This window comes from Calcarisporiella thermophila (assembly GCF_041956535.1).
Source record: "Calcarisporiella thermophila strain CBS 279.70 unplaced genomic scaffold VTP21scaffold_19, whole genome shotgun sequence".
In the NCBI taxonomy this organism is placed as follows: Eukaryota; Fungi; Calcarisporiellomycota; class Calcarisporiellomycetes; order Calcarisporiellales; family Calcarisporiellaceae; genus Calcarisporiella; species Calcarisporiella thermophila.
Genome location: NW_027192209.1, coordinates 298,989 through 317,459, shown reverse-complemented (window position 1 = coordinate 317,459; position 18,471 = coordinate 298,989). Strand labels below are relative to the sequence as shown.

Sequence of the window (18,471 nt, the reverse complement as noted above, 5' to 3'; positions counted from 1 at the left end):
GTACAGATGAAGTCCACTTCCGAGTACGAGGCAGTGCTGAATGCATCCATCCATCATGGATCATGGAAGATGCATTAAGAACCCCCTAGCAATGCTCTATACTTTACCTCTTGTGCGTACGTTGACGACTGGATGAGAGGAGGAAAGAAATAATAGGCAACGACCTGCCGATTGAGAAAAAGAAAAAAGCTAAGCCACCTTCTGATATCTCCTCTGAAACTCGCATTTTATTACCCATTATTTAAACCTACAGTAGACTATAACTATGTGGTATAATTACACTTTTAATCTTTTTTACTTAATATTAGCATCATTATAAACTGGTTTCCTATTTTCTTTGGTATTTTGTCAATTCTTTTGACTGTGAAGATATTAGATATTAATCGACCAACCAGTTGATAACACGGAATTGCCCTTAAAATTTAATCTCTTATTATATCGCTAATTTTTTCATAATTGCAAAGTGATCAATGACAATTTGTTAGAATAACTTCTTGATTTTTTAAGAAAACATTCTTAGTATTTCTCTTGTAATTCTTTCTCTCCTTTTCTTTCCATATTCTTTCCTTCAATTCTCACAGAATACCAATTTTAAAATGGTCGCAAGGTTAGCTCTTAGCGTCCTAGGAATCTATGCATGCTTCCTTACTTGGGGAGTGCTCCAGGAGCGTGTCACAACAACCACATACGGCCCAAACAAAGATCGCTTCAAACATTTCATCTTCCTTAACCTCGTGCAGTCGCTTATTGCTTCTCTCGTTGCTTTTTTCTACCTTCTTATTACACGACAACCACTAGGGGATAGAAGCCCATCATTGCTCGGGCAGTATGCTCAAGTCGCATTTTTCCAGGCAGTCGCCTCTCCATTCGGTTATGCCGCACTAAAACATATCGATTACCCGACTATGATTTTGGGCAAATCTTGCAAGGTATTTAATAGTCGGATTCGATAAGATTTGAATATGCCTGTCTACTTGCTTCTATTAACGTTTGGAATTTAGCTTGTACCAGTTATGTTCATGAATATTATTCTATATCGTCGACGTTTCCCCCTCCACAAATACATTACTGTGTTTTTAGTCACAGTCGGTGTTTCTATTTTCATGTTGCTGCAGCCTGTGGATCCCAGTAAAAAGAAGAATGTTGCTTCGAGCTCCTTATGGGGTATATTTCTATTAACTGTCAACCTACTAATTGATGGTGTGACCAACTCCACTCAGGATCATGTTTTTCACCGCTATCGTGTTTCCGGTCAACAGATGATGTTCTATATGAATCTCTTTTCATCCTTGCTCATGGCACTATGGCTTTTAAATCCGTGGAACCCAGAATTTTCATCCGCTCTTCAGTTTTTACAAACCCACCCAAAAATTGTGATGCACATTTTACTATTCGCAGGTTGTGGGGCATGCGGCCAGCTATTTATTTTTTATACACTGGAACAGTACGGCAGCTTGGTGCTCGTAACTGTTACAGTCACACGGAAACTCTTTACGATGGTGTTAAGTGTATTTTATTTTGGCCATGTGCTAACACTAGGTCAATGGGGTGCAGTTTTCTTAGTTTTTGCTGGTATGATGGCTGGATAGATAATATTTTTCATTTTTTTCTCTATCTCATTTTTTTTTATTTTACTTAGGAATCGGCCTCGAGGCCTATGTGAAGCGAGCGGAGAAACTTGCGAAAATGGAGAAGAAGCGGCGGGTTACAGAGGCAAATCGTGCTGTAAGACGACTTTCTAATGAGATTAGCCACTCAGCAGAACATATAAATGGGAAAAAGCATCGATGAAATCTATTTTATTTTATTTTAACATAAATATATATATATATACATTTTATTGTCTTCGATTTTATCTATTTCAATTGAAAATTAAAATGGAAGTAATAGAATCTAAGAGGATGATTTTCATTTAATACGGCTTTTTTCATTTTGTCTTAACAAGGTAGCGAATCACAGAGCGGGGTAATAAACTTTACATTTACATCGCGAGATTTTGTTAGTTTATATAATTAAGACTTGCATCCCCCGTTTCTTTCTTTCTTTTTTTGTTTTGTTATTAATATGACTGTTGCATATGCATCTTATTCCCCATTCTACATCTACAGTAGTCTCCTTAGCAATACTAGCTATATCTAATTAACCTCCATCTTTATTCTCTTATCATATATTCTTACCCACTTTGCACTTGTTGCAAGCCTGTTCCTCTCTCCATTTGTTTAGTTTGAAGAAAAAGAACTTTTTATTACGTTCATCTGGACATCTTACTCATTCAAAAGAGCCTTTCTCTCACTTTACCTTGCGCATACCCTAATTTTATCGACACAGCAAATTTTATAGTTCTCGTATTTTATATAAGCTTTAAGTATATAGAGGTATTCATAATGACCCTCCGTGAACTTATGACGGGCTTTTTGCAAGTGAAGGAAGATGGTCTGCGTTCTTGGATCTGGAGTAAGCGGTATCTTGTCCTGGACGAGAAGGTATTACGTTTCTACAGAAATGAAGTGAGTTGATGTAATCTCCTTAAATCTTCTGATGTCTCTTTATTGAGAAATGTAAATTTCTTCCCTAATAGCAACCAACCAACCAGGCACTCGCGGCAGTAGCTATGCATGAAATTACTGTGGTCAGTCGAACCGAGCTGAAGCCATATTGTTTTGAGCTTTCAACACGTGACAAAACCTTTTATATCTCGTGTAAGAATGATGAGGAGCTATATTCGTGGATGGATGAAATATATAAGGTAATAAGGTCTAGTTTTCTTCTGCACCTTCGCCATTTGTTAAATTTGCGTACACTACACCCATCCCTCTTCCAGCTTTCCCCTTTGGGCGCATCAGGCCCAACAAATTTCCAACACCTTACTCACGTTGGATTCGATCCGAATAATGGCATGTTTACAGGTTTACCTGACTCGTGGGCACAACTCCTTAAGAGTTCACATATCACACAAGAAGATTATGCTAAAAATCCACAGGCAGTGCTTGATGTGCTTGAATTTTACATTGACCAGCAACGCAAGGATAAAGGAGAGGAGCCGTTTGGAGCTGGATTATTAAATCTTTTACCCACCTTTGATGAAGCAGACTTTGTAAACTTCGCCAAAACGCCTTCGCCTCGACAAAAACCGGCTGCAAAAGCCTTAGATTCAGGATTCGTGGAATCAAACATTTATGAGGCAGCTTTGAAAAATTCAAACGGAAAAGACATTTCGCGGAAACTGTTCCCAGAGGATGGGGTACTATTTCCCTGCACTAGCACTAATCAATACTTTCTTTAATCGTATATTTTATTTTAGAATACTACCCCTAGTCGGCCACCTCGTCCCATGCTAACACTCGATATTCCTAAATTCGATAAGCTTCACATCTCACAGCTTTCTCCTACCATATCTCCTAGACTAAGCCCTCATACTGTATCAAGTCGGCTCAGGCCTCCATCACCTTCTCCAGCCTCATTATCGCCCTCTTCACCCTCTTCTACATCGCTATCTTCTAATTCATCTCTGCCATCGCCATCTTCTCCACCTCGCCAACAAAGCTCCTATTTTCAACGCTCAATAAAAAGCCCACGTGATATTTCTCCCAGCCGAGAGCCCGATGAATTTCGATCTAACATTGGAGGAGGGCGCTCATACGTGGAGCGAAAGGGCATGAAAGAGTATGAGAAGCGAGAGTTGAAGAGAAATGATATCCCGCCTCGTACTCCACTTGATTCGGCCGCCTCACGTCGTCCACCTCCACCCTCTGCTTCACCACCGAAATCTCATTACAACGATCATAAGAAACCCGCACCAACGCAAACACTAAATAAGACGCCTCCTTCCGCTACAACACTCAAAAAGGCAGAACAGCGTATCAGTACGATGTCAGAAGCACAAATAATGGAGAAATTGCGATCGGTGGTATCAAAAGGCGACCCAAATATGATTTACAGTAAGATCAAAAAAGTGGGGCAAGGAGCATCCGGATCTGTGTATGTTGCCCGGCATTTGATGTCAAATAAAAAGGCAGCAATCAAACAGATCGATTTAGGTAAATAGCAAGCAGAGTCAATTCATTGAAAATAATATTATATTCATTCTATTTTTGCGAATAGCACACCAACCCCGTAAAGAGCTAATAGTAAACGAGATTTTGGTGATGAAGGAGAATCAGCATCCAAACATAGTTAATTTCCTAGACTCTTTTCTGTTAAGAGGAAACGAACTGTGGGTTGTAATGGAGTATATGGAAGGCGGTGCTCTTACAGACGTAATCGAGAACAATAATATGACTGAGGAGCAAATTTCTAGAGTTTGTCTTGAGGTTAGTACCCTTAGTTGCTGTTTGCTGTGATAGCGGAGCAATGATCAGGCTTCATCTTCTTCTTTGGTCTTTAGTCGTGCAAAGGGCTTCTGCATCTTCACACCCAAAACATAATTCACCGCGATATCAAAAGTGACAATGTACTTCTTTCTGCTCAAGGTCAGGTCAAACTCACCGATTTTGGATTCTGTGCCAAGCTCACCGAGCAAAAGTCCAAGCGCGCAACCATGGTGGGGACACCCTATTGGAGTAGGTTATCCGCAAAAACCGATCAATTTATTTGTAAATAGGATACTTAAATACTCCTTCCTTATTATTCATATTATAGTGGCACCCGAGGTTGTCAAACAGAAACAATATGGAGCCAAGGTTGATATTTGGTCACTTGGAATTATGGCCATAGAAATGATCGAAAAAGAGCCCCCCTATCTTGACGAGGAGCCACTTAAAGCGCTTTATTTGATTGCCACCAATGGCACCCCAACCCTTAAAAAACCACAGTTGCTAAGCCGTGAGCTGAAGAGTTTTTTGGCAGTATGTCTATGTGTGGATGTGAAGTCGAGAGCAACGGCAATGGAGCTGTTGGAGGTAAGTAATAGCATAATTCGTACAACCTATCCCATATTAACAGAGTTGATTATATGACTTCTATTATCAAATGCTAGCATGAGTTCATGCATAAGGCCGCCCACCCAAGTTCACTCGCTCCTCTACTTGCGTTCAAGATGCGCTAGTCTACTGAATTACCCAGCACTTATCTCGTATCATTCACGATGTCTTCGCCATGTTATTTCTGTGTTATATTTTAATTTTCCTATTTTTCCGTGTCTTTGGTAACTTTTTTGTATAAGAATGAATTTCAGAATCTCAATTAAAGTCACAAACCATCCCGGTAGTAAAAAGCTAAAGTTATTTGTAAATATATAGCTTTGGTAAGTGCTAAACTATGGCTGGGCGTCATTTGGCCGATCTGGTGCTTGTCTCGCGAGCAGTACAATCGGTTGCCTCCGAGTTAGTAAAGTTGCAGCGCAAGCAAATCGAGATTGGAGTGTTATCCACAAGTATCTTGCGGAAACAGGAGAGGAGAGCAACTCAAGTAGAATCAACCGTAGCGCCACCATCAACCATACCTGAATTCAAAGACGCAGCATTCGTGCAAGCTTTACATGAGGCATTGCCAAAGGAACAAATCTCGTCGGTGACAAATGACACGCCCCCTGCTCCCAGTACGCTACTCGAAGAGCAAATAATTAATCAGTACAATGACATATTAGATCGGCAATTTTCAGAATTGAAGGGAAATAAATCCAACAGAACCAATCTTGAGCCCAACATTCAGGCTCGGGAGGAAATGAACACTAATATGGCTAACATGCCGAAGACATCAGAATCACAGAGGGCTATTCCTACTCTAGATACAAATATCTGGACAGAGCCGCTTGAATCTGAGCAGATAATGGTAAGACCTGTATTTATTCTGTCAATTTTTATATCAATTCTACGCTAATTAATATTATATTTATTCGGTCTCTAATATATTTCTTATGCCCTATTATAAAGCAGGGATCAAATAACCTTAAGGAATCTCGCATGCCAGTATCTCGTACATCCCGCTTGTTTCACTATGGAAGCTTAGTGGCAGGTCTTGGAGTAGGAGCCATGAGTGCAGCTGTAAAGCGCGGTTTCGGTGGAAATAATCAAGGTTCGCTGTAGCAAATTAACAGTACATTATGGCACTATCTAATGACAAGGAAGCTAGGCTCTCTATTTTTGAATGAGGGAAATATTGATCTGTTAGTAAGCAAACTTTCGAAAATGAGAGGAGCCGCCCTTAAACTCGGACAAATGTTGAGCATTCAAGGTATACATACTGTGCTATTCAATAAGTTTACTAAGCATGTGCTAATGATATGACAGACAATAACATGCTACCCCCGGAGATTGAGAAAATATTACTGCGTGTTCAGAATAGTGCTAATTATATGCCGCAGTGGCAAATGGAGGTTATTATGATATTTTTCTTCTATTCTATCAATCAACTTTTTACTCAAAGGAAATATGCATTAACTGTATAGAAAGTTATGTCCAAAGAGCTTGGCTCAGATTGGCAAACTAACTTTGCATCCTTTGATCCTATACCCTTCGCCGCTGCATCCATAGGTCAGGTGCATCGTGCACGTATTCGTTCAACAAACCTTCCTGTAGCTGTCAAAATTCAATACCCAGGAGTTGCCGCCTCAATCGACTCAGACCTTAATAATCTACGAGCACTGGTGGCATATATTAATCTCCTTCCCCGTGGCTTATATCTAGACAACACGATCAAGGTAGCCAGAAGGGAATTAGGATGGGAATGCGATTATGTAAGGGAAGCAGCTGCTATGAAAAGATTTGGGGAATTGTTAGAGGATAGCAATACCTTTGTGGTACCTAAAGTGGTAGAAGAACTTTCGACTGAGCGTGTACTGACAGCAGAGATGATGGAGGGTGAACCTCTCGTACAGGCGACTAGGTACTCGCAGGATGTGCGGGATAGAGTAAGTAAATAGCTCCAGGTTAGTCAGTAGTAAGTGAGCTAATGGACTTGCAGATTGGAGAAGAATTGCTTAGGTTATGTCTACGAGAAATCTTTGAATTCCAATTTATGCAAACAGATCCCAACTGGTCAAATTTCATGTATGACGCCAAGAATCAGAAAGTAATTACATATTTATCTAGGCTATCACACTATCCCACCATCTCTATATATCGGTTAACCTTACCATCCTTTACTCTAGATCATTTTGCTCGATTTTGGCGCGAGTCGAGAGTTTGACTCTCATTTCACCGAACTATATTTCCGAGTAATCAAAGCTGCAGGATCTGGAGATCAGGCGGCCTGCCTCGAATATTCACGGCAGCTTGGTTTCCTCACGGGACTTGAAACTGAGGTCATGAATCGAGCTCACGTTGAAAGCGTAATGACACTTGGTGAACCATTCCGCGCAGATTCGCCAGACTTATACGACTTTTCTGACCAAACAATCAGTCAACGCATCAGAGAACTCGTTCCCACTATGCTGAAACACCGGTTAACACCCCCTCCAGAGGAAACCTACAGTCTTCATAGAAAATTGTCTGGGGCCTTCTTGCTGTGCGCCAAAATGGGGAGTAGGGTGCGATGCAAGAATATGTTCGCGGAAATTGAATCTAGAATAATGCAACTATAGAAACAATGAATACTATAAATGAAATTGACCTTCTGATAGAATTGTCTATGAGCTTTTTACCTTTCTCCTTTCCACTAGACACCCTTTATATCCATCTTCGATTTTTTAAAGTATAACAAGATATCCATCCCAACCCAACATATTTTCTTTTAGTTTCAATCCCTTCTATATGGAGAGCATCAAAATGGTATATGAAAAATGGAACTATATTCAATGATTACCTTCGCGTTTAGATTTTGGGTGATATTTTATACCAACTTAATTGTAAAACAATTTATACACTATCAGCGAAATCTGAATAAACCATTACTCTCACAATTTCAGACCAAATAATTTCTATTCCCTTGGCTACATGGTTTAATAGCGGATAAAACTATATCATCACAATTTATGTAGGTATTTAAGGAAAATATTTTCCATGGATTCTAAAACATTGTTTATATCTATATCTTTGCAAAAAATTTACTCTTGGTGACTAACTTCAGCCGCAATATAAAAAAAGATCCAACCACAGTGACTGCCCCAGCAAACTCTTGAAGAAGGAGAAAGTATCCCGTGTTATCATAGATTACCCCGCTGATATTATCGACGAAGAGGAAAATAGCAAATGATTCATCGTTTGTTTAATAATACTTCAATCAATGTGCGAATATTTACCTGATCGGGGTGCCTAGCAATGATCCAAAAAAACCGGAGAAATAAACCATTCCCTATTATAAGCAGGATTAAAATGCAACTCTTGTAAGCTTTAATGGAAGGAAGCAGGCGCACTCACCAGTGCTGTGGGCAAATTTTGTGTTCCCACGATATCTGCAAGCACAACTGATAATACACTTAAATATGCTCCACCAAAGAGTCCATATATCACAATATACAAAATTAATATTCCAAAGTTCGTTGCAAATGGCCATATCAGCATGGTAGCAAGTCCAGAGATTAGCGTGCAAAAAAACATCGCATTAAGGTGCCCGCTATTTATTTATAGCTAACCAATTAGCAATTCTAAAACATGTATCGAAAAAAATCTTGTTGCCAAACTTACAAAATATCAGCAAGGCCACCCATCAGAATCCGACCGAAAGAGTTGATCCCGCTCATAACACCAGCAAGGACGGCTGCCAATTGTGGAGTAACTCCTACAGAACGCGCATAGGTGGCCATCATGAAAAAAGGGGGAAGATATCTGCGATATTAAACCTATCAGAATCACTATGGAAAACATGAATTTGTAACAAAGGCAAATACTCACCCAAAACTTGCCAAGAAGCCAAAGCAAAAGAGAATTAATAGTCTTGGGTTTACGATGTCAAAATTAAATCCCTTTCTTCGTCCAAGTTGTGAAAGTGGGATGCGTGGGCGGCAGAGAAGGGAGGCGGAGCTCAGGAGAATGAATGATATGATGCTAGTTACTCGTAGTGACCAACGATAGCCGTAGTGATCAATGACGGTACGAACTATAGGTGTGATGCAAAGCCCGCCAATTCCACTTCCAGCGACACAACATCCTGTTGCCTAATGACTAGAATATAAAGGAAGCAGAATCGTACGTATATGAGATAGGATGACCTACAATTCCTCGATACTTCTGAAACCACTGACTTGGTAGCATCATCGCGGGGAAAAAGAGGAATGAATTTCCAAGTCCAAACATAATCCCCTGAGTCAAATAGAGCTGCCACATCTATCCAAGGGCAAAAAGAAAAAAAAATATTTAGGTCAATTATTCTGGTATCATTTTTATCAAAACTTTTAATTATAATCATTTATACCGATGTATTGAAACTGGCTAGCAATTGGGCTAATACACAGAGAGAGGTTCCTAGAGCCATGCTTCTCTGTAGTCCCATCATATAATATAGGGGTCCCAGGAAAGGGCCAATAAAAAACATGAAAGCGTTTGCGATAGTGCCAATGAACGCGACGGCAAGCGTTGAAGTTTGCCCTTTAAATTCAAAATTGGTGTAAAAGTCCTAGATTGAGAGTATAATCGTCAATAAAGCCATTTCAAAGCAGATAGGTTTAGTCCATGCCTGGTAAACGCTCCAAGAATAAGTGTTTCCAAAATTGTTGAACACTACAAGAAAGCCACCAAGCACTACCGGCCAACCTCGCCATGTGTCAACAAGCGCAATATTCTCCTCCTCTAGCGGCGAATTCCCAGTCTGGGTGTTGTTATCATTGTTGGCGGCTGAAAACTTTCCCCTCGCATTAGAGTAATCAGGTGTATTTTGCGAAGGTTGAAAATTGGTATTTGAACTATCGGAACTACATACATCAGTTCTCTCATTTATCTGGCAATCCGCTGAGTCAGCATATATTGATATGGATATTGGCTTATTATCCATACTCTATTTATCACTATTTAAACATGGAACCAAATAAATCGTTGAAAAAAGGATAAGAAAGTTATGGATGATGAAAACTACGAGGATTCAATAATCTAGTTTCCCCTATCATAGAATTAGAATTCAAAGTGATTTTGAGCGTGAAGGTCAGCGGTTTCATTTCTCCTATCTACTCAATCTTCATTGAGGAGATGTGGGACAACAGAGTCATTTCGTGTGATCAAAGCGGTCTTTTCCGTGGCAGTTGTTTATACCAGCTAATCGGTCTTGGTGTTTTCTAACATTTCCCAGGATTGTTAGCTAACAATAAGTTCGTGACCTAAGCTCATTTCCACTTCCTCATTTTAGTCCTAGCCTTTCAGAGAATAATTGTTAAAGTCAGCTAGAAGGTTTATGCCTATCCTTAGAAACCGGGGCGTATGTTATTTAATGTAGTTTGAATCGTTCTCAGAGATATTTTCACATGCTTTAATATAAAATATGCCCTAAATTTCAATACGAAATTGTAACTCTTTCTGTTTGATAAACGGGTTGAGATAAATATATCTAGCTTACAGGCTTGGAATAAATGACAAACAGCAAAGATATTGTCCAAAAACACTGTATAGCCTTTCAGTTTTGTTTTTTTCGTGCCAGCACATAAAAACTTTATATTTAAACAAAACTTCTCACACATACGTAGTATATGTGAGAAGTTTTGTTTAAAAATCACAACCATACACTGTTTAACAAATTTAAGGCAAGAAACTTAAAAAAATTATAATATCGCAAGATTGAAAAATATAAAGGTAGAGATTTCGTTTTAGATAATGAATCATTAAATAGGCTATTTATATAGACTAGCAAAGGTATAATAACAAATGTACAAGTATATTGCTACATGCTAATAATTAAATTTAGAAAAAAAAATCAATGCGGAGATACCATTTAACATAAAGGGTTGATCAAGTAAATTTCCACAGACCACAATCTTCACACTCTTCCTCGACAACGCATGGACGGGGCTCATAACGTTTGAGCACACGCTCAATCACATCACCGATTCGATGGCTTCGAATATCAAGGCGCCAACCTTCCTCCTTCACTGTGTCATAAACGCAAACCTTCCCTGAGTGACATTTGCTGTGAAGAAAAGATTACACCACCAATATATATTAATTTTAAACTTTTCGATATACCTTTCGATTGCAAACCCACTATAGTAGCAGCTGCTGGTTGGCCCCGTGCATACCCCCATAAATATAGGATCGGCCGTGTGACCAATATGCCATATTGGAACACCGCGCATGTCAAGCCCCGGCGCCATTGGGAGGTGTAATCGGCGTGCCGCGAGTAAGTCACCGGGTGACTCAAAGGTAATGGTTGGAATTCCGAATGTGAGACCGAGAAGTGAGGCAATTGATCCGCCAAGAGAATGGCCGGTTAGCCAAATAGTTGCCTCGGGATATGCATCCATCACTTCAAAAAGGATTTTCTGGTGGGTCGAAGTGAGAAAGATTAGTTTACTAAGAAACATTATCTGTGCGAAAATTAGACACATACCATGGCATTGGTGTAATACATTTCTTCCTCTGCTAAAGTATCTTCGATACAATCTTGGGAACATGTATATGCGCCTTTATAGCAGTCACATACAGTTCTCCATGTTGCATCGACTCGTGCGCAACAGCATGAGAATAATCGATTGTCCTAATGGTTTAGAAAAATATCTCGAAGTCTGCACCCTGAGAACACCAAAATGGAGAGCTTACATTCAACTTATCTCTTACTCCAGTCTCTCCTCCACCGAATAAACTCGCTGTTGTTCCTTTGATCGCAACAACAAGCGTAGTATTATCTACGTCTCCGAAAACATGCCCCCTTAATCCATCCGTTTTCCATCCGAAACTCGAATTGACCATCCATCCTCCGCCCACGTCATACCAATCCTTAGTTTTATCAGGCAGATTATATGCATCATAGGTCATGGCAGCAAAGGAAATGAGAGTAATGTTAGACGAGGGATCGGGAATTATCACACCATGTTGAGGTGTATAGTTGCCAGTTTGATTGAGAGATTCGCGAAATTGAGTCAAAGTAAGGGCACCACGTAGGGCATCAGGATTGGAAGGTATACGGGTACTACCATGGGTAGAATGCACGGCAAAAATCTGTTGAAAAGAAGCAGACGAATCTGCAATGTCACGGCGGTATAAAGATTGAGAGTTGTGATGGAATACGTGCTTTAGCTGAAACTTATGCGTATTCGAGAATGGATGAGATTCGGATAGGGCCCAGGAATTGAACAGAACGAAAAGTATTAAAAAGTAGAGAGCTGGCGGTAGCGTCATGCGTACATACTATTGCTCTGATTATGAAGTTGATCACTTTGGAGTTGATTTTTTTATATTCGCCCAAGACGTGTTGGAATCGACTCAATCCGAATCATATCTCTTTTTTCATTAGAGCACAGTAAAATCTCATTTTGGATTATGCGTTCGTCATCAAGTTAATAAATCATTTTGGTGAGCATATTTTGTATAGTTGTGGTTAAGAAAATATATATATGCTCTTTATATAGATGCGTGCTGCCTATATAAGTAACCATCGCCTTCAACAGCCCCAATAATTACCATCATGGAAGAAGGCCTACCCAGTACTCACCAAAATGAGGACTTTTCTACCCCTCCCCGGCTTCTCACACCGACTGGTTCCTCAACTCCAACATCACTCGACCCCGTCTCCTCTTACCAAGCATGGAGAAAACGCAAAGAGCACTCAGAGACTCCGGACTTCACGCCGTCATCCGTCTCATCCACTTCCTCCTCTGTCCCAGTGGCGGGAGAAACATGTCAGCAACAAATAAAGGAATTCTTAAAAGAGCACTCGAGCTACGATGTATTACCCGTGAGCTTTAGATTGATTGTACTGGATACATCGCTCTTGGTTAAAAAAGCTCTCTCAGCATTAATGCAAAACGGTATTCTCGTACCCACTGACTACTTCTTATATCTGTTAATTAATATACCTACATTAAAATAGGCGTAGTATCTGCACCGCTATGGGATTCCAAGAAACACAAATTTGCAGGTGTTCTCACTGTCTCCGATTTTATTAATCTTATACAATATTACTACACCCATTCATCGTGGACAAGAGCTCTCGAGGAGATTGAGAAATTTCAAATATGGCAGCTACGAGGTATGCTAGCTCCTCAGCCCACTTGAGATTTCTCTTATACTTTTGTTTTTGTTTAGACATGGAGCAGAAAATAGGGGCACCACCACCTCAGATGCTTTTTATCCATCCTATGCGATCTCTGTATGATGCCTGTCGGCTGCTTGTGGAGTCGCGTGCCCATCGGTTGCCTCTACTGGACACTGACCCGGATTCTGGACAGGAAATGATTGTGTCGGTACTAACTCAATACCGGATTTTGAAATTTATTGCAATGAATGTAAGTTTTTTTTTTGAGTAGAGAAGCGTAAAGTACGCATTTTCTTAATTATTACAATTTTTGTTCTCTTAAAGTTCAAAGGTACTCGGTATCTGAAGCAGCCCCTCTCGCAGCTACGCATTGGGACGTACGAAAATATTGCGACTGCACAAATGTCAACTCCTGTGATTGAAGTGATTAACATGTTGGCGGAGCGGGGCATATCCTCAGTTCCTATTGTGGATGAAGATAGTAAGTATTGGGCGGAAATGACATTTGTGGGGCTGATTTGATAATATGTTTTTCTTCTGCGTAAACTAGATGTTGTTATTAATGTGTATGAGGCATTGGATGTAATGGTAGGAACTCGCGCAGCATCAGTGACCATGATGAGAAAATCTCACTTTTTATGTTTCCAATTCCATTTTAGATTATCGCACGATCAGGGGCATACCATGATCTCAACACACCTGTCGGCGAGGCACTCAAACGAAGATCTGAGGTATTAAACAGGTTTCTTGTGCTGCGGCAAAGCAATTTGTGCTCATGCTTGATTCCTTTAGGATTTCCCCGGAGTACATACCTGCACGCTTAATGACACCCTTCAATCTATATTTGCCACCGTTCGCAAAGCTCAAGTTCATCGCCTCATAGTCGTCGATCAGGGCAATCATTTATGTGGAATCGTTTCACTATCTGATATTCTGCGCTATTTGACGGGTCCATAGTGTTTTGTAGTTAGAATTGTTATGCTTTTTTTTTTATATTGGATTTGACTTTGTACAGAATTTCTTGCTTTTTCTTCCTTCTCTTACTTCTTTTCCTATTCTTCCGGTGTTGCTATTCCATTTATCGATTATTTACTCTACATATATATATAAAAGAAAAACAATAAAAATATTTTTATATTTTATAGTTTATTCAAAAAGGAGAAAGAAAATTGAAAGAAATTTAAAAATAACAAATTTGAAAACCATTTAACTTCGTCAAATTGCAACGTTTTACACCGAATCTGTCTCCATGGGCGCCTCCCCTTGCTCTGTCATGCTCGCTGCTCCAGCACTAGGCGCTGAAGGTCCAGTCGTCCGCCCACGTTCCTCCAGCATGTCCAGATAGGGTTTCAGCTTATCACCCTCAATAATCTCAAATTTTTGACCTTCTCCAACAACAGACACGGATACGTTCAAAGTTGTAAGCTCTTTGTCCTGCTGCAATGTGTCCCGGAGAGCATGGAGACCATGTCGAATGAGTTCTCCAACGGAAGCTTCCGCAAACTCAGAAAAGTTCTTTTCTAAATACGTCTTCGCAGACTGGGATCGAGCACCAATCGCCATGGCATAATATTCAAAGGCATTACCCGCGGGAGAACATTCGTATAGATGAGGACCGGTTTCCTAATAAAAAATTCACAGCTATGAAGTATTCTCCACATCATAATAAAAAGCATCCAAATCCTACATCATATCCGATAACTAACAACCCAACACCATAGGGGCGGCCACCATAGTGCTGTGTATTGACTTGTGCCTCTGGAATACATAGAAGAGTGTCAGTATATTTGCCTTTTCAACGCATTCAATACATCGGAATTTACTATCGGCAATTGCAGTAACGATGCGGAAGACAGGAAGTGGCCTATCGAATAACATTTTTGATTTCATGGCCTCTGTACGCATATAATGACTATCATCGGATTAATAAATTAATAAACAAAAGTCCTGTAGGCATATTCGAGAAATGAAGGATGTACCTTAGTACACGAGCATCCGATGTTAATCCTGCAATAGCTACACCCATGTGATCATCAATCCGAATAATTTTTTTCTGATACGAAGCAAGTTCTCCAGACGATCTCTTTAAACAATTCATTTAAACATGGAAATGTTAATGAAGTCCAATGGAATCGTAAGAGATCAAAATCTCACCTTGAGGGCCAACAGGACTGCATGAGTATTTGAACGTAGACCTAATGCAGCCGACCCCTGCTTGACTGCTTCAAGCGCATATTCGACCTGGTGGATGCGGCCTTGGGGAGACCAAGTGGATGCATCGTTGTCATATTGGTTTCGAAACTATGTTTCAAGGAAATCAGAAATGGGTAAGCAAGAACTGGGAGTGCAGTCTGCTGAGGATAGAGGGGTCGTCCGCCTTACCATGGTTTCTCGTCCGATCGTTTAATGGTGTGTTTTAGAAGTGGATTGCGGTAATAGATCGAGGAGAGAAATACCAAGGGAAGAGTTACGCGTCAGAAATGATAACGTCAGCCGCTTGAAATTTTGCTGGCCGCGTCAGTCCTTCTACTTGATTTTTAGGTCTATTTTTTATTACTTGGGTTAATCACGATTCCAATTGAATAAAAACAACATTCTGCACAATGGCGATGAAAGTAAACTTGCCGAAAGGCGGATTCAACTTCGATAACTACCAACGGTAGGCTACTTTCATTTTCACTCGAGACTCGAGTCTCTTTTTAATCTCATTGGCCGTCCTACTGTTTCCAATCTAATCATATAAAGCTTCTAAACTGAAACTAACTCTCGTTGAACACTAGGAATCTCACCCTCGAAAAGAAGGGTCTACCTCATCCTAAGGCTACTAAGACAGGAACCACCATTGTTGGTTGCATCTTTAATGTAAGTTCTACGATTGCGCAATTTATATATGTGCTCTTATTGATTCCGACTTGTAAAATGGGAAATTTAGGACGGAGTCTGTCTTGGTGCTGATACTCGTGCCACTTCGGGCCCTATTGTGGCGGACAAGAACTGCGAAAAGATCCATTATCTTGCCCCTAACATGTACTGCTGTGGAGCTGGAACAGCGGCAGACACCGAGTTCACAACTGCACTTATCAGCAGCCAACTCGAATTACATCGTCTTGCCACTGGCCGCGAGGCGCGAACAGTTACCGCTGTTACGATGCTGAAGCAGATGCTCTTCAAGTACCAGGGTCATATTGGTGCTGCCCTTGTGCTGGGAGGATACGATTTAAATGGGCCTCAAATCTTCACCATCTATCCTCACGGAAGTACCGATAAGCTCCCCTATGTGACAATGGGCTCTGGATCCCTTGCAGCAATGTCAGTCTTTGAGAGCCGATGGAAGAAGGATATGACGAGAGAGGAAGCAATTGCTCTAGTTAAGGACGCGATCGAGGCCGGTATTTTTAACGATATGGGCTCAGGTTCAAATGTGGACGTGGTGGTCCTCGAGAAAGGGAAGGTCGATGTACTGCGGAACTATGCTCGGCCGAATGAGCGCGGGGCGAAGGAGCAAAGCTATAAATTTGCGCGGGGAACTACAGGTGAAGTCTCCCTTTAAGACTAGTATTTGTTAATTGCAATCTAACTAGCCCGTTTTATAGCCGTGCTCAAAGAGGATATTCGCAACTTCGTCACTGTTAGCGAGGGGGAAGCCATGGATATGTCTTAAAGTACTAGAGAGCCTCTTGTTTTTTTTTTCAATGACTTTGAAAGCTTTTCATATTTGTTATTTTCACCGTGTAAAAAATAAAAACATATAAAAAAGATACAGCCATCAGTCCAATAGTTCAACCCCCACGCTTTTCAGCGCATTTACTGCCCATACGGGATACTTATCCCTCCCTCCGAAATAGCCCTTGAAGAATGTTTGGATATACTCTGGGAACCTATCTTCGATGATTGCCTGACGAACCTGTCGCATCAGTCTTAACTGAAACACTACATTATGCAGGGTGAGGAAGTGGCATCCAACGGTCTCACGTGCGACCAAAAGATGCATGTAAGAGCGGGTGTATTTCTGGCAGGCCAAACATGGGCACCCTTCCTCAATGGGAGAAAAGTCTTGAGCATACCGAGTTGATTTCAAAGAAAGTGTCCCATTAAATGTCAATGCATTTCCGAAGCGCTAAGACGATGAGCAAACAGGGGGTGAGTTGTCCTTCGAATTAATGTGCGGAAAAAGATTTAAAAGAAAGCTTACAGCAGTTCGTGTCGGGAAGACGCAGTCAAACATATCTACGCCCAATGCGACGCAAACTACCAGATCCTCAGCATAACCAACGCCCATACAGTACCTTGGTTTGTTATCTGGAAGAAGATCTGTGCAGAGACTTACACTACAGGCAAAAAAGTAGTTCGAGTTAGCTAACCAATGCAAAATCTATAGCCCGCACGAGTAAATACATTTTCCAAAAGACATCTTTCTCTTCACCTCCGCTAAGTCCACCGATGGCATAGCCAGGCAAATCCCGTTTGAGCATCTCTACATAGTCAAACACATTTAATTTCGAAGGGCTAACAGCAATATAATCGCTCTAGATACCAGCTACGCAAATCTTTCGTAGTTCCGGATCAAGGCCTCCTTGTACAATTCCAAACAAGTTTTGACGCTCTGGGTATTTGTGTGCAGCCATACATCTATCCAGCCATCTCAGTGTCCTCCACATTGCTTCTTCTACTCGTGCACCCGTTGTTAAACTTGATACAACGTCATCAAGTTGCATAATGATATCTGCACCAATCGAATTCTGAAGGTCAATGGAGTACTCGGGGGTCAGTAGCATGCGAGAGCCATCGTGAGGAGATTCAAACTCAACGCCCGCCTCTGTTATCTCGGCAAGCTTTAGGAGAGACACCATTTGGAAGCCTCCACTATCCTATTTATCAGAGCGGGGAAATTAAATAAAGCCAAAGATAATTACAGTTGTTGCAGGAATTACCGTGAGAAGGTTGCGATTCCAGCCCTGGAATTTATGAGAGCCACCCGCATTGTCTATTATTTCCTGGCCCTATAGTGGGGAAATCAAGGGTAAAATATATAGTATGCAATTTTCGAAAAATGGATCAATTCGTGTTAGCGAATGCTATTTACCGGTCTTGTTCCCTATTAAGGAAAAAATATGTCAGTATATGACGGATTTGTCGGAAAATCACTCGGCATTCAGTTTACCAAATGATATGTATTATTCAAGATAATCTGACATCCAACATCTTCCAGTTGCTGAGGAGTAAGACCCTTAAGTGAGGCTTGTGTCGCAACAGGCATAAATACCGGTGCATCTACGGGGCCATGCGGAAGAGTGAGACGAGCTGCACGGGCTTTTGTGCGGGAGCATTTGGCAACCACCTCCCATGTAAGAGCGCTTCTCATTTTTGAATTCCCTATATATTGTCTTGATGCTAAAGAGTAGAATTTTTTTGCAGGAATCC

General features: G+C 40.8%; 8 protein-coding genes across 8 annotated transcripts; 5 read left to right on the top strand and 3 right to left on the bottom strand.

Annotated features, from left to right (window-relative positions):
- Nucleotides 1-596: 596 nt before the first annotated feature.
- On the top strand, nucleotides 597-1,791 carry VTP21DRAFT_3929 (uncharacterized protein; the record flags this gene model as incomplete). The annotated part of the gene is made up of 3 exons (XM_069394283.1): nucleotides 597-929; nucleotides 1,002-1,572; nucleotides 1,640-1,791. 3 exons carry the CDS (start codon nucleotides 597-599, stop codon nucleotides 1,789-1,791), a joined length of 1,056 nt encoding a protein of 351 aa, XP_069248808.1.
- Nucleotides 1,792-2,384: 593 nt separating this feature from the next.
- Nucleotides 2,385-5,044, top strand: VTP21DRAFT_3928 (uncharacterized protein; the record flags this gene model as incomplete). Its single annotated transcript, XM_069394282.1, has 8 exons — nucleotides 2,385-2,507; nucleotides 2,579-2,746; nucleotides 2,822-3,241; nucleotides 3,302-4,037; nucleotides 4,102-4,310; nucleotides 4,385-4,559; nucleotides 4,639-4,898; nucleotides 4,976-5,044. 8 exons carry the CDS (start codon nucleotides 2,385-2,387, stop codon nucleotides 5,042-5,044), a joined length of 2,160 nt encoding a protein of 719 aa, XP_069248807.1.
- Nucleotides 5,045-5,256: 212 nt separating this feature from the next.
- Nucleotides 5,257-7,519, top strand: VTP21DRAFT_3927 (uncharacterized protein; the record flags this gene model as incomplete). The annotated part of the gene is made up of 7 exons (XM_069394281.1): nucleotides 5,257-5,769; nucleotides 5,871-6,012; nucleotides 6,070-6,171; nucleotides 6,228-6,313; nucleotides 6,386-6,847; nucleotides 6,901-7,008; nucleotides 7,088-7,519. 7 exons carry the CDS (start codon nucleotides 5,257-5,259, stop codon nucleotides 7,517-7,519), a joined length of 1,845 nt encoding a protein of 614 aa, XP_069248806.1.
- Nucleotides 7,520-8,557: 1,038 nt separating this feature from the next.
- VTP21DRAFT_3926 (uncharacterized protein) lies at nucleotides 8,558-12,194 on the bottom strand (the record flags this gene model as incomplete). Its single annotated transcript, XM_069394280.1, has 9 exons — nucleotides 8,558-8,702; nucleotides 8,769-9,031; nucleotides 9,090-9,200; nucleotides 9,289-9,489; nucleotides 9,559-9,775; nucleotides 10,843-10,986; nucleotides 11,043-11,338; nucleotides 11,407-11,553; nucleotides 11,616-12,194. 9 exons carry the CDS (start codon nucleotides 12,192-12,194, stop codon nucleotides 8,558-8,560), a joined length of 2,103 nt encoding a protein of 700 aa, XP_069248805.1.
- A 286-nt stretch (nucleotides 12,195-12,480) lies between these two features.
- VTP21DRAFT_3925 (uncharacterized protein) lies at nucleotides 12,481-14,007 on the top strand (the record flags this gene model as incomplete). Its single annotated transcript, XM_069394279.1, has 7 exons — nucleotides 12,481-12,823; nucleotides 12,886-13,044; nucleotides 13,101-13,300; nucleotides 13,375-13,531; nucleotides 13,601-13,638; nucleotides 13,710-13,781; nucleotides 13,843-14,007. 7 exons carry the CDS (start codon nucleotides 12,481-12,483, stop codon nucleotides 14,005-14,007), a joined length of 1,134 nt encoding a protein of 377 aa, XP_069248804.1.
- A 273-nt stretch (nucleotides 14,008-14,280) lies between these two features.
- VTP21DRAFT_3924 (uncharacterized protein) lies at nucleotides 14,281-15,435 on the bottom strand (the record flags this gene model as incomplete). The annotated part of the gene is made up of 6 exons (XM_069394278.1): nucleotides 14,281-14,673; nucleotides 14,738-14,808; nucleotides 14,874-14,962; nucleotides 15,030-15,133; nucleotides 15,205-15,351; nucleotides 15,433-15,435. 6 exons carry the CDS (start codon nucleotides 15,433-15,435, stop codon nucleotides 14,281-14,283), a joined length of 807 nt encoding a protein of 268 aa, XP_069248803.1.
- Nucleotides 15,436-15,653: 218 nt separating this feature from the next.
- Nucleotides 15,654-16,711, top strand: VTP21DRAFT_3923 (uncharacterized protein; the record flags this gene model as incomplete). Its single annotated transcript, XM_069394277.1, has 4 exons — nucleotides 15,654-15,709; nucleotides 15,831-15,912; nucleotides 15,983-16,583; nucleotides 16,644-16,711. 4 exons carry the CDS (start codon nucleotides 15,654-15,656, stop codon nucleotides 16,709-16,711), a joined length of 807 nt encoding a protein of 268 aa, XP_069248802.1.
- A 105-nt stretch (nucleotides 16,712-16,816) lies between these two features.
- Nucleotides 16,817-18,412, bottom strand: VTP21DRAFT_3922 (uncharacterized protein; the record flags this gene model as incomplete). Its single annotated transcript, XM_069394276.1, has 7 exons — nucleotides 16,817-17,167; nucleotides 17,243-17,378; nucleotides 17,446-17,524; nucleotides 17,585-17,918; nucleotides 17,982-18,050; nucleotides 18,134-18,145; nucleotides 18,212-18,412. 7 exons carry the CDS (start codon nucleotides 18,410-18,412, stop codon nucleotides 16,817-16,819), a joined length of 1,182 nt encoding a protein of 393 aa, XP_069248801.1.
- Between the last annotated feature and the right edge of the window lie 59 nt (nucleotides 18,413-18,471).